The sequence below is a fragment of the Pongo pygmaeus genome, chromosome 18, assembly GCF_028885625.2.
Source record: "Pongo pygmaeus isolate AG05252 chromosome 18, NHGRI_mPonPyg2-v2.0_pri, whole genome shotgun sequence".
Classification (NCBI taxonomy): Eukaryota; Metazoa; Chordata; class Mammalia; order Primates; family Hominidae; genus Pongo; species Pongo pygmaeus.
In genome coordinates this window covers 14,808,062-14,822,851 of record NC_072391.2, presented here as the reverse complement: position 1 = coordinate 14,822,851, position 14,790 = coordinate 14,808,062, and the positions used below count along the sequence as shown (strand labels likewise).

Genomic DNA, 14,790 nt, shown 5'->3' with positions numbered 1-14,790 from the left:
TATATTGGAAACCTCTGGATGGGGGAATATCGGATAGCCCTGCTCAGGAAGGATGGGGCAAGGAAGAAGTTGGAGAGGATCACATTGAGATAAACCTGTGGTCTGAATTGTCCTCCAGTGTAGACCTCCGCACATGCCTCCTTTTTCTCTTCCCCCTCTTTTCCTTCATCTCCAGTTGCTTTTCAGTGGTTTGTTTAATAGAATATTAGAAATGTAACAAAGACAACTGCTTTTCTGTTTATGAAGCAGTATGATAAAACACCAGAAATATAGCTACAATACTATTTTTCTAAGAAATATGTTAGTAAATCTCCCTCCTCCCTGCCTTATGCACAATATTCTCCCCTACTTTGAATGATTTTTTTTTCTCCTTGTAAAATTTCCATTGTCCGTGGGTGGGTGGCTGCTTTACCGTTTATTGGAAAATGCTTTTACAACACAGCCAGTTATGATCACCATCAATAGAATCACTCTGGGAAAATATTTCTTAGGAAGTGTGTTGTTTGTCTGGACATACACGTGTATGTTTTTAAGAATGAGTATCTGGTACTATTCCAAATCCAAGTAGAAAATGTCTTTCCATTTTACGAAAGGAAAATGGTGAGATGTTCACAAACTGGTTGGCTACCTCTTGCCCTGAAGGCATTCGAGAAATCTGATAACCACCCACCAGGGATATTGTCAAGGAGATTGCAGCCTGGTGTGGGAAGATGGGCCAGATGATCTCTAAGGGCCTCAGAAGCCAGGGGAAGGGCTGGATGGGGCATCACAGAGCTGAGCCAGAGAAAGTTAGATCAGCAGAGACCATGGCCTGGACGGAGTGGGCTGGGCCAGACCAATCTTCCAAGCCTCAGACATTGGCAATGGAGGGCAGAAATTATTTTTAGCAGTAGTCAACCTGCCAGGACCCTAGGCCGAATTTAAAAATGGATAACCATTCTACAGTGGTGGCTGCGGGTTCTCAGTGTATGTGCAAAATATACATATAACCTGGATAGCCCAGGAGAAGAATTCTTGGAAATGGGGGTATTTGCTGAATCAGTGGCATAGAGTCCCACGATGGGGGTCAGCATGGTACATGGGCAGTCCCCTCTTTTCCCTTTACATCCTCTCGAATGGTGACATGCCTTGGCCGTGGATTCATCCAGCTACTAGTCATACAAGTATTGCTCAGTCCTCTCAGCCTGTGAAAATATGTTTCCTACCAATGTGCTCTATGGGATTGTTTATGTCGTATATGTGGGTGTATATATTTTTCAAAAACCTAGTTCAGAAATCGTGTTATAACACACCAGGCATTATACCAGCCGCCTCTTGTTCCAGGCTCTTTGCTCTTCTCTGTCTTACTCTTTGTCTTCTAGACCTTCATGCCACAAGGCTCAAATAGTAAACAGATATTTATTAAGCATCTGGTATGTGCCAGGCCCTGTGCTAATATTAAAGTGCTGAGGTTACAAGGGAGCAGAAAAAGCCTCTGCCCTCCTGGAACTTACCCTTTAGTGGAAAAGACAGACATTAAATTATTATAAATATTGTAATAAGTAGAAGTATACAGAGCACTGCTGGCTGCAAAGGTAAAAGAAGAGGGTGTAATAGGAGAGTACGTCAAAGACCTCACCCAGACCACAAGCTGATCGGGAACCGCTTCCCTGAGGAAGTGATATTCAAGCTGATACTAGGCAGATGGGGTGGAAAGGGGGTTACGTTGAACAAAGGTGTGTATGAAGGCTCCCAGGTACAAGAGGCCCTGTGAAGGATTTAGGGCTTCACGGGCAGTAAGACCGCACTGAAGCATTCTAAGTAGGAAAGTGACTTAAGGATGTTCATAAAGGCTCTCTCTGGCGTCAAGCTGAGGAGTGAGTGAGTGTGGAAACCAGTCAGAATGCTAGTGCAGTCTGATGAGAGAAGGTGGTAGCCAAGATTAGGTTAATGGAGGAAAGAAGACAGATTTGAGAGAGATTTGGGAGATAGAATCAAAGAATTGGTGATACTGGATGTGGGCCAGTACCTCCTGACCATTCCTTCACTCTTTTTAGAACAGCCTTTGCCCAAGTTTTCGCTCATTAAAATAATTGTCACCTAGATAGAAATGAGTGCACAGAGCTAAAATACTCAGATTGGGTTTTCAGTGTTCATGTCAGGGTTCCCCAAGATCATCCTCAGGCTCGATGATTCACTAGAAGAACTCACATGAGTCAGAAAAGCTGTTCTACTCGCAATACAGTTTCTCCCAGCAAAAGGATACAGATTAAGACTGGATGCAGTGGCTCACGCCTGTAATCCCAGCACTTTTGGGAGGCCAAGGTGGGCAGATCACTTGAAGTCAGGAGTTCACGACCAGCCTGGCCAACATGGTGAAACCCTGTCTCTACTAAAAATGCAAAAATTAGCCAGGAGTGGTGGCGCATGCCTGTAATCCCAGCTACCCAGGAGGCTAAGGTGGGAGAATCACTCAAACGCCAGGAGGTGGAGGTTGCAGTGAGCTTAGATCGTGCCACTGCACTCCAGCCTGGGCAACCGAGTGACCCCCGTCTCAAAAAAAAAAAGGAGACCGATTAAAATCAGCAAAGGGAAAAGGCACATGGGGCAAAGTCCAAGAAAAACCAGGCCTAAGCTTCCAGGTGTCCTCTCGCAGTGGAGTCACATGGATGTGCTGAGTCCTCCCAGCAACAGTGTGTGACCACACATGCAAAGTGTTGTCAACAGGGAAACTCACCTGAGCCTTGAGGCCCCACATTTTTACTGAGCTGAGTCACATAGACACAGAGTACCTCCATGGCTGGCTACAGCTCCTCAGACTCCAGCCCCCAAAGCAACAACAGACATTTACCGTAAATCACATCGTCAGTTTTCTGATCCAACTGGCACATTGTGACCCAAGGCCTCAGGCATATAAAAACCTTCTTATCAGGGAGAATACTCCAGGGGCTCAGAGCTCATCTCCCAGGAGCTGACCAAGAGCCAGTGTTGAGGAGTGAAGCCTTTCTTGGAAACATGCAGAGTTTGAGCAACCCAGGCCTGCTCAGTTAATCCTTTCCTGCACAGCGTTAGAGCCAGAGGAGCCTGATAGAATGGGAGGAAGACATCACCTGAGTAGGTGAGTGTCTTGCTTCGCTGTCTTCATGCAGCTGCCTCTTCTCCAGTGCATCAGGGAATCTAATCTAGAAAAGAGCACTTTTAGTAGATAGTAGTAAGGTATCAGATCCCATGCCATTCCTGATTTGTGCACCTGCTTCTACACATCAGAGGACTCAGTGACAAGATGTGCATTAGCCTTATACATACTGGAAAACCTCACTCAGCAGAACCTGGAACATGGACTCTCCCACATTTCAATCCATAGAAAAATTTCTGCGCCAGGTTTTAACATAATTTTATCTATTATCTGGCATAATTTTTTAATGCTTTCAATGATGATTGTCTACTTGTCATAAATAAGATCTTCCCATTTTACCCAGCAGTCAATCAGATAGTTGCACTATTTAGAATTTTAAGATACTTACTTTCCCAGGAAACTTGGGAAATTTGAGAGGTGCTTCTTTTGCAAAGCAAAAACGTATTTAAAGTGCATTGTTCAAAAAACATTTGCACTGTGTACTTAAGAGAAAAATTTAATATGAAGATGAGACAATGTGCTTTTACCAAGACCTCCATGGGTGATGTTGTAAGAACAAAAGCAGTTGTGGCTTTTTAAAATAACCAGAAAGGAAGAAATCAGGTGAACTGACAGTGAAAGGATTTTTAGCTGGATTAAAGATCTGTAGATTACAGATAACAGGTAAAGAGGAAAAGATTACACTGCTAAATATCATAATAATTTTATTTTACCCAGGGAGCATTTTAGCTCCCTGGGTAGAAAACTTAGTAATAACATCCTCAGTATACATAGCTTTGAGGAGGTCACTGCTTTTCAAAGGAAAGGGTAAGATTATTTGAAATTTTACTTTTTGAAAATATGATCACAAAATGGGCTAGCATGAGGGCTTAAGTAAATGCCCATTGGAAGAGACTTCTAGTTCAGTGCTACTTTCCTATGTTGGCATAGGATTATGTTGTACATGCTATTCAAATAACATTGAAGACTGGGCGCAGTGGCTCACGCCTGTAATCCCAGCACCTTGGAAGGCCAAGGCGAGAGGATCACTTGAGCCCAGGAGCTCAAGACCACCGTGGGCAACATGTGAGAACCCATCTCAATTTGTTTAAAAATTAAAATAAAATAAATTTTAATAAAAATACCATTGAAGATACTAAAGCAAACATAGGAAAGCTTGGTGCTTTAAGCAGAAATAGGAATCTGAATTTTTTAATTGTTGTTTCGTATCTGTCACATAGGGGAACTTGGATAATTATGCCACATGTTGAAAGCAAGAGACTGGCTGTTTATAATTATGATACATTTCTGTTAAACTGAATTACTGGTTAGGAAGGCTTATTTTCTTCATAGTCCAGGTTTCATCTCGAATATATTTTTTCTCACATTCGACTTGTAGTTAAGTTATAACATTTAGTGGTAAACTAGCTGTTTTCTGTAGCTATTAATGGAGACAATTGTGGAATTATTTGAAAGCAAATCTTCAGTTTTTTAGCATAATCATGGATAATTAGACAAAGAGATTACCATGTTATAAGAAAAGTACAGTAATAATAACACCTAACATTTATATAGTGCTTACTAGGTGCCAGGCACTGTTCTGAGCGCCTTGCATATGTTATGTAATCCTCATAACAGTCTTTTGAGGTAAGTTTTTAAATTATTATCCTCATTTGACCAATAAAGAAGTTGAAGTATAGAGCCATGAAATGACTTGCCTAAGGTCACGTGGCCAGTAAATGGTTTCAGATCCACACACTTTGGAGCCAGAATCTGTACTCTAACCCCCTAAGATTATACAGATTACAAATTAATCAGGAAATTGGGATGATCCCATGTGTGATATACAGCTTAGCCAGTGTAACAAGTAGAAACAAAGTGGGGGACACAACATAATAATACCAAATGAATGTTAAGGAAAAATAGAAGAGCAGTAATTTTTTTGAATGGTTTGCCCTTTGTCCTAACCAGAGTGCAATAGACAGAATGGAGTGGTAATGAGTGGCAGCCAGAGCCATTGCCATTGCAAAGGGCCTTTCAGCAGGTAGCGCTTGAGTCTGGTATTGAGAATAATGAGACAAAACATGGAACTGAAACCATTGTCTGCCCTCTTGTAATCTAGTTATAAAATTTGTACTAATAATATATTTGCATTTATAGGTTGTTTCAAATAGTATAAAATTTTAAATTACAATTTCTGTTCTTTAGTAGTATCTTCTAGCGATACCCTGCTCTAAAATATTTATCCAGAGTGGTTGAAGAATTGGACCCTCTGATTTCATTTCCTCTAATGGGTATATTAGTCCATTTTCATGCTGCTATGAAGAAATACCCCAGACTTGGTAATTTATAAAGAAAAGAGGTTTAGTTGATTCACAAGTTTCACATGGCTGGGGAAGCCTTGGGAAACTTACAATCATGGCAGAAGGGGAAGCAAACTTGTCCTTCTTCACATGGCAGCAGGAGAGAGAATGAGTGCCAGCGGGAGAAATGCCAGACACTTATAAAACCATCAGATCTCGTGAGAACTCACTCGCTATCGTGAGAATAACATGGGGGAAACCACCCCCGTGATTCAGTCACTTCCCACCAGGTCCCTTCCAGGACACATGGGGATTATCGGAACTATGAATTCAAGATGAGATTTGGGTGGGGACCCAGCCAGACCCTATCAATGGGAAAATCTTGGTTGTTTTAACCCTTGTTGAAATTAATTAATATTGATGGTTCCTCTTCTATTCCCCTCACCTTAGTCTCTTTTATCGCAGTTCCTCAGTTCCAGTTGTTTTTTTTTTTTCTTCTCATGTTTGCTTTGTTCCCTCGACTCAGTTGCGAACCCAAGGAGGGAAGAGACTCAGCTTACACATCTTTTCTGTCATACCTGGCAGAATTAATTATAACCTACTTTATCAATTTTGAAAAATAAGGCTGCTGCAAACCTGGCTTCCTCTTTCTGTGATTCTTGAGGATCTTGTCATGATGTAGTTCCAAACTGCGAATGTTAGTTGCGACTGTACCGTCCTCTAGATCCACCGTATGAGACATGAGCCACCTTGAAGACAGGAATTCTCGCGCGATCACAGTTAGAGCACCACACAGGAACACGCCATCAATGTTTTTCAATAAATGCATGAGTGAGTGATGAATGCTGCCCCCAAGGCCTAACCTGAGCTGTTGATTTTTTGTTTTAATCTCTGACAGAAATTTGATTTCTTATATCTGTTTCAAAATCTTGATCTTGATTTTCCTTTAAAACTCAGGGTGTTTAATGGGACCTTCCACCTGGAGTTTTTAAAATCAAAATTCTATCATATATGTTTTTTAGTTTCTTAATGATTTTTAACCACCCCTATTTATGATTACCCGGAAAATGTTTGAATATAGATGATTTACATTTTAACATCAATAACACTTTAACCTTACAAACAGTCTCAGGAATCTCTCGGTGGCATTTTTAACATGTGGCATTTTTTGACATGCTTATGTTGTTTCTTAAATATTTGAATATAAAGTCAAAATAAACAACTGCTTTTTTTACTCTGGAAAATCGAGAACTAGTACCCGACCAAGGTACTTTTTACTAACTTTTTCTACTTCCTTTACCCATCATTTGTCTTGGCATATTTACTTCTAATATATTCCTTGTTTTTTTTTTTTTTTTTTTTCTCTTACAGCTATCATCATGTAGATCATTTTCAATACTACAATTTACACACAATAAAATCTAGAATTTTGAAATTCGTTTCAAAAGTGTTGACAGTGTTTTCTCCCGCAGGGAAAAAGCGAGCATGGTTGTCCCTGAAGAAAGAGAAGGCAGAGATGAAACAAACCTAGACCTAGTAAGAGGCACAGCGTCTGCAGATGTTTCCACTGACACTCGGAAAGCCGGTGAGTCCTGCACTTTGTCAGGCACCTCCATTGCCTGCAAAGGGGGCTGTGAAGTTCCAGAGTTACTCTGCCAAGGCTTGGTCTGTATTAACAAACTCTTAAAAATGGGGGTTGGGCCAAGGAGAGTATGTGTACTTCCCTACTCTAATCTCAGCTCTGCTATTCACTAACCATGTGTCCTCCCCAGAGTGAAGGCACTGTGTCATCTGCAAATCATGTGAGGTTGAGTTTTAGGCACCCCAGCTTAGAATGGGTTATGTTCCAGCGTTTCCTTTACATTTGGTTGGTTGAGACTCAGAATGTACTTTTGCAAATAAACTTTGTTAAACGGTGATTAGGTTCTTATCTCAACCTAAAAAGCCAGTTTAACTCAGAGTAGTTAAAGGAAGTTTCTCCTTCCCTCCTCTGCCTCTCCCCTTAGTTGTATACATAGGTGGGGTGCATACACTCCTCCTCTCCTTCTGTATTCATTTCTTCTTGGTAGCTCCCCAGATACCCGGTGTCTGGTACGCACTGCTGTGCAGTGTCCGAACTGTGGCATGCCACCAAGACCTGCTGAATTCCGAGTGCACTGTGATCCAGAAGTCACCATTTTCCCATTTCCCCAATTCCTATTTTCCTATGCCAGCAGCTGATTTCAGCCAGGTGGCATGAGAAAAGCAATACGATTGAGTTGGTTTAACCGGTGAGGCCAAGTACAGTTAGAGCAGTGGGTGTCAGAATTTAGTAGACTTTAGAATAACCTCAGATGGTTGTTAAAACTGTAGATTCATAGCCCTCAATTCATAGAAATTCCGACTCAGTGGATGTGAAATGGAGCTAGCAGCTCAGGGGCTTCTGATGGAAGTAGTTTTTGGACCATACTTTGGGAAACATTGCCTCAGAGCCTCTGTGTCTTGTTCAAAGAAGATTCTTTGAAAAATCAACCAGGTTGTTGACATTTCATGAAGAACGACAGAATGTAAGGCAGTATGGGTACCACACAGAGAGCTGTTCGTAGAAGTCTGTCCTTAGAGGTCAGTTCTCCACGCCTTCATATTAGTTGCCTATGGCTGCTATAACGAATTACCCCAGACTTAGTGGCTCAAAACAGCACACATTTTATTATGTTACAGTTCTGCAGGTTCAAAGTCCAAATGGGTTTCACAAGGCTAAAATCAAGATATTGGCATGGCTGCATTCCTCCGGCTCTAGGGGAGAATCCCTTTCCTGGCCTTTTCCAGCCTCTAGAGGCCACCTGATTTCCTTAGCTTATAGCCCCATCCTCCATCTTCAAAGCCAGTAGCATAGCATCCTCTCTTCGCTGATCATCCTGCCTCCATCTTTCACTTCTGAGAACCCTTCAGCCTACCTAGATAACCCAGATAATCTCCCGATCTCAAAATGCTTAACGGAGATACATTCTGAGACATGTGTCATTAGGCGATTTCATCATTACATGAACATCACAGAACGTGCTTACACAAAGCTAGACGGTCTAGCCTGCTGCACAGCTAGGCTATGTGGTATGGCCTATGGCTCCTGGGCCACAAACCCGCACAGCATGTTACTGTACTGAATACTCTAGGCAACTGTAACACAATGGTAAGTATTTGTGTATGTAAACACATCTAAACATAGAAAGGTATGATAAAAATACAGTATTGTGATCTTATGGGATCACTGTCTTACATGCACTTTGTCATTGACCAAAACGTTGTTGTACAGCACATGACCGTATTGATAGGTTGCAGGGATTTGGATGTGGTCATCTTTGCGGGGTACCATTATTCTGCCTACAGCAGCCCTTGATACTTAAAAATGTGATCCTTAAACAAGCAGCATTAGCATCACCTGGGATTTTGTTATGAATGCAGATTCTTAGACCCCTTAGATCCCAGACCTACTAAATACAGAATCTGTTTGTTTTTTGTTTTTTGTTTTTTGGTTTTTTTTGAGATGGAGTTTCGCCCTTGTTGCCCAGGCTGGAGTGCACTGGTGCAGTCTCGGCTAACTGCAACCTCCACCTCCTGGGTTCAAGCAATTCTCCTGCCACAGCCTCCCGAGTAGCTGGGATTACAGGTGCACGCCACCACACCCGGCTGATTTTTTGTATTTTTAGTAGAGACGGGGTTTCACCATGTTAGCCAGGCTGGTCTCAAACTCCTTTCCTCAGGTGATCCATCTACCTCGGCCTCCCAAAGTGCTGGGACTACAGGCGTGAGCCACCGCGCCCGGCCCGAATCTGCTTTTTAATGCGACCCCAGGTGGCTCATGTGCATGTTATAATGTGAGAAGCTGTGGTCTAAGATGTTCATGTTTTTCCCAGCTCCTTCCCTTTCGCCATCTCTGGACTCACTGATATAAATACAATAGTCCCTAAATCACTGGATTTGCTCAGTGAGCATTTTTAACATCTACTGTGGCTGCTATTTTAAGCATCTACCCTCAGGCTTTGTCCTAGGAATTGGGAATACATTGACCAACAAAATGTAGTCAATGCAATAATAATGGGCTATGAGGAAACTACAGAGGGGATACCTTAGCAGATATGTGTGGATTTATGAATCATTGCAAGTAAGGAACTACTGACAGAGTCCAACTTTCCTATTAGCTCGGTTTCGTTCAAGGGAAATTGCCTCTACTTTATAAACAAATCTTTTTGAAAATACAGAAATTATATGGTATATTACCATATAGAATTATGTAACCATCCATCAGAGTTAATAACAGAAACATCGATTTTTAGATTTTGTTATATTCCTTCTTTGAGAATTCTTCCCCAGTGACATTACTTACTTTTTCTCTATAGGTGGGCAGGAACAAAATGGTACACAGCAAAGCATAGTTGTGGATATGCGTGAATTTCGAAGTGAGCTTCCATCTCTGATCCATCGTCGGGGCATTGACATTGAACCCGTGACTTTAGAGGTCGGAGATTACATCCTCACTCCAGAAATGTGCGTGGAGCGCAAGAGTATCAGTGACTTAATTGGCTCTTTAAATAACGGCCGCCTCTACGGCCAGTGCATCTCCATGTCCCGCTACTACAAGCGTCCCGTGCTTCTGATCGAGTTTGACCCTAGCAAGCCTTTCTCTCTCACTTCCCGAGGTGCCTTGTTTCAGGAGATCTCCAGCAATGACATTAGTTCCAAACTCACTCTTCTTACACTTCACTTCCCCCGACTACGGATTCTCTGGTGCCCCTCTCCTCATGCAACGGCGGAGTTGTTTGAGGAGCTGAAACAAAGTAAGCCACAACCTGATGCGGCGACAGCACTGGCCATTACAGCAGATTCCGAAACCCTTCCCGAGTCAGAAAAGTATAATCCTGGTCCCCAAGACTTCTTGTTAAAAATGCCAGGGGTGAATGCCAAAAACTGCCGCTCCTTGATGCACCACGTTAAGAACATCGCAGAATTAGCAACCCTGTCACAAGACGAGCTCACGAGTATTCTGGGGAATGCTGCAAATGCCAAACAGCTTTATGATTTCATTCACACCTCTTATGTGGAAGTCGTATCAAAAGGAACAGGGAAAAAGTGAACAATGGTGGCTGTTTTCTTATCCCATGCCTGTACTTTTCAGCGACTCCTTGCCAGACATCATAGGTCATTATTAATTATTGGTTTGATATTTCATTCTTTTCCAATGCTCTTAATGATTGTACGGTGGACCAGAAGCCAGGATTCCGCTCTGAACTCTGCAGTTAGGCATCACTTGAAGTTGCCTGTGCCTGCTCTTTTTCCTCCCTGCACCGTCCATGCCAGGCTTAGCATGTTCCTTTTTAAATGAGGTCTGTCAGGATCAGGTAAAGTTCCTACAGGTGATTACAGAAGGTGGAAACTTTACCTGATCCTAACAGATCTCATTTAGAAAGGAATATGCTAAGCCTGGCATGGACGGTGCAGGGAGGGAAAAGAGCAGGCACAAGAAAGCTACCATTTTTAACAGTCCTTGTTATCTAGTGCAACATAAATAACAGTCTTAATTGCACTTAATACCAATGTCCTGTGGCTCTCCAAATCTGTTCTTTGCTGTTGTGTCTGCTGGACGCTTGAACTGATGTTTGTGTAGGAAATCATGTTCTGACCCTTTGTCTACAAAAGAGCCTTCTGGAACACTGAGAAGAAACATCTCTTTGCCATTCCTGACCAGTTCTCTCTACCACATTTTCTTCAGCTCCATACTTCTGCCTGTCTGCTCTAAGGAAATTTCATGGAGCCTTCCCACTACTAATTCAAGACAGTCTCTTCTACAACTGGTTGACTAGTCTTCTAATGACCCTAACATATGTAGCGTATACTATAATTTCATTGTTCCAAATTAGTATTTTTAAAACAAAATGAATTACCTATTTGCAAAAGTTAATGATGAAGGCGCTCTTAGAATTCTCAATTTTTGCACATATTCAGTCTCCTAATATCAGAGATTCCTAAGTCCAGCTGGCTAGTTACAGAGTTTTTTCAGACTTCCTCGTTTCCCAGCTCTTATATCCTAAGACACCAGCATCATATCCTCTAGAAATACAACCTAATTGGCAGTGAGCCAAGATCCCACCACTGCACCCCTGCCTGGGCGACAGAGCGAGACTTCGTCTCTACTAAAAAAAAAAGAAAAGAAAAGAAAAGAAGAAATACAACCTAAGCTCACCTTCCTGTGATTCCTCATTTCTCATTATCCTATGCCAGGGTGGCTACTTCTCTGTGTGAGGACTCAAATGCAAGCCAATGAGTGGCCCACTAAGCTTTTAAGATTTGATTTTCCTGCCTTGAGATAAAAAGGAGTGTAGGTAAATGAAAGATCAATGTCTGGAATATATAAAAATTCAAAAGAAATATATACATTTAAAAATCCATAAAGAAAAAAATCTCATTCTAAACCTCCGGATTAAGTTGGCTTTTTACGAAAGTGTACAAATAGGATATTCACAGCATCTTTGTGCAGTTTTTAAACATTTATATTTAAACATTATTAAGTTGGCTTTTGTTCACATGTCAAATAATGAGTAGTAAATTTTCTACCTCAGGAGCTGATATAGACATCAGTTCTGCTAGCCATATCACGTATTTTAATGTTTCATCGACATCAGCTGTTTTTGTGTTTGCTACACTATTTGAACTAATAGACAGTGGATCATGTAACACAAAATTGTCTTCAACTTTAAGAAAATTGTCATTATTATTTTTTTTTGAGACAGAGTCTCCCTCTGTTGCCCAGGCTGGAGTGCAGTGGCACGATCTCGGCTCACTGCAACCTCGCCTCCTGGGTTCAAGCAGTTCTCCCACCTCAGCCTCCCAAGTAGCTGGGATTATAGGCGTGCACCACCACACCCAGCTAATTTTTGTATTTTTAGTAGAGACAGGGTTTCACCATGTTGGCCAGGTTGGTCTCAAACTACTGACCTCAGGTGATCCACCCACCTTGGCCTCCCAAAGTGCTGAGATAACAGGTGTGAGCCACCGCACCCACCCAACAAAATTATTTTTAACTGTCGTTTCTGAACTGAACGTCTCACATTGGCATCTTGATTTATTGGTACTTAACAGTATATATGGATTTTGAACTCTACACAAGGGTATAACCAGAATGAATTGAGGGGTATCAAGAACCAGATTGGTTACAGTAGAACTCTAAGATGATGTGGAGGGTAAGGAAAAGGAGAAGAAATAAAAATTAGTTTAAGATGGAATAAAGATTTGGGCTGCTAATTTGTTCCCAGGATTCAAAATATACCCCCTAGAATGGAAAACAAAAATTTGAATGATTACAACATTATCGTTAACATTCAATTTTGTATTTATTGTTTTACTGAATATAGTTCAGCGTATATTAAAATAGACCTACCACTTCAAATGATAATGATTATTATTAATGTCTCTTCACCCTATTCTAGCACTTCTGCCTGCAGTGTGTGGTTTCTATTTTTTTCTTCTTGTATAATTCCACTTGCCTTTTATTGTTGTTTCATTATATAAAAGGAACATCTTCACATAGCATATTCTATGAAACGGGTTTCATTCCAAGTTGAGTTTTCAAAAAATAAGGTCTTCTTAAAGCTACCATTTTCAACAGTCCTTGTTATCTAGTACAACATAAATAAGTCTTAAAAATTGCACTAATACCAGTGCCCCATGGCTCTCCAAATCTGTTCTTTGCTCTTGTATCTGCTGGACGCTTGAAGACAGGTGCACTGTCTCGTATGTATTTGAATTGTGAACAGTAATTTCTAATGAATTCTAAAATGGTCATTGTAAGTGAAAGCCTCTCGCTACCACTTCCTCTTCCAACTACATAAATATATTTCAATGTATTTCCAGTTTTGGAAAGTTTTCAATACATCCATCAAGTGTTTACTTAGATTTTTGTACAAATATTTTTACAATCTAAGAATCTTTGGTAAAGGAACTAGAGATGCATGCAGTTGCAAAATTAATGTATTTATTTTCCAGCATAATTTTATTAACTTCACTTTTTTTCTCTCTATATAGTAAATATCCAGTGTACTTATCAACTCATGTTTGGCTCTTTTAAAACCTTTTCTAAAAGCTAGATCAGCATTATTCTATTTTACAAGTTTTTTGTATAAAAATGTGAACATATGAGATATTGTGAGAAATCATTTTAAGTTTCATTTAAATCATGGTGCCTCTTTTGATTCTTAAAATTGTGCAAGAAGAAATCATTTTTAGTAGTGGTCATAAATATTATCCTTTTGGCAGTAAGCTATTACTAATTCAGCCTGAAGCTCAGTAGACGGTATGTCTACATGTGTTTGAGTACATCCTGGATACAGTTTCCCAGCTCATGAGGGGACTGAAAATAGTGTCATTCATCAACCCACTAAGATGTGAAGGGTTAAGTCTAGATTTGGTCGCGTTGAAACCCCATAATATAGAATTAATAAATGGCCTTCAGTAGGAAAACCTACACTAAAGCAAATCCGGAGAAGTGGGGCACGGGGAGGAGGCATTACTGGTCTTTTGTTTTGCAAGCATAATTTGATTTTCCTTTGGCTCAGAAAACTCATTTGGGGAAATTCTCTTTTGTGTTCAATTTAACCTAGAAATGTCCTCTTGAAAACCAACATTTTAGGAAAGTTCTTTTTTCAGCATGGAGTATATTAAAATTAAGCCAGGCTTTGACATGAATTATCACTTTTCTTTATTATTTTGTTTTCTATTTTGGTTTATAGTTATTTCTGGTTCAGTTCTGAACTTCAGCACTTAATCATCCTTATCAACCAGGCTTTTGGTAGCCTAAACCACTATGCTGTTGTTTTTTTAATTTAAAGATGTATAAGCCAAAATTTGGATGGGAGTGAGACATAACTGATTTATATGAATTTTAACAGAGTTGTATTTGTGTGTGTTTAATAAAATATATATTTATTCAGTATTTTCCTCAGTATTTTATGAGCAAAGTAAAAATAACAATGCATAGTGAAAGGGCATATATCACCAGCAGTAATAATTTAAAATCCTGAAAATGTTTCATTTTTTTCGTTTTTGTTATGCAGAATAAACGATTAAGGCAGAAATGCTCTTTGAACCACTGCTTTTGCTGTTTAATTCATTTGATAACCTACTTTCTAAGACTTGAAACTATTAGTTATTTTTCCTTTCTGCTTTTCATTCTGTATGATGTCTCCTTAAAGAGGAAAACAAAACAAAACAAGAAAACTATTCTTCTGAAAATATTCATTTGTCAGTTTGTAATGAGTGTGTGGTAAACACAATGCCTGGGATATCTTAGCTCAACAAAGGTGAATTCCTTGCCACTCCTGCCTTGTACATTTTTGTTCCTTTAATGTCAGAGTTGGAAGAAAT

The 14,790-nt window shown here is 40.4% G+C and overlaps 1 protein-coding gene across 2 annotated transcripts in view; it reads left to right on the top strand.

Annotated features, from left to right (window-relative positions):
- Positions 1-14,518, top strand: part of ERCC4 (ERCC excision repair 4, endonuclease catalytic subunit) — a 32,190-nt gene extending 17,672 nt beyond the window's left edge. For both annotated transcript variants that reach the window (XM_054453782.2, XM_063654283.1), the window contains exons 10-11: positions 6,870-6,982; positions 9,774-14,518. In XM_054453782.2, the coding sequence (XP_054309757.2) occupies positions 6,870-6,982; positions 9,774-10,507 (847 nt within the window). In that variant the 3' untranslated portion in view covers positions 10,508-14,518. The remainder of the gene's footprint in view (positions 1-6,869; positions 6,983-9,773) is intronic.
- The last annotated feature ends 272 nt before the right edge of the window (positions 14,519-14,790 follow it).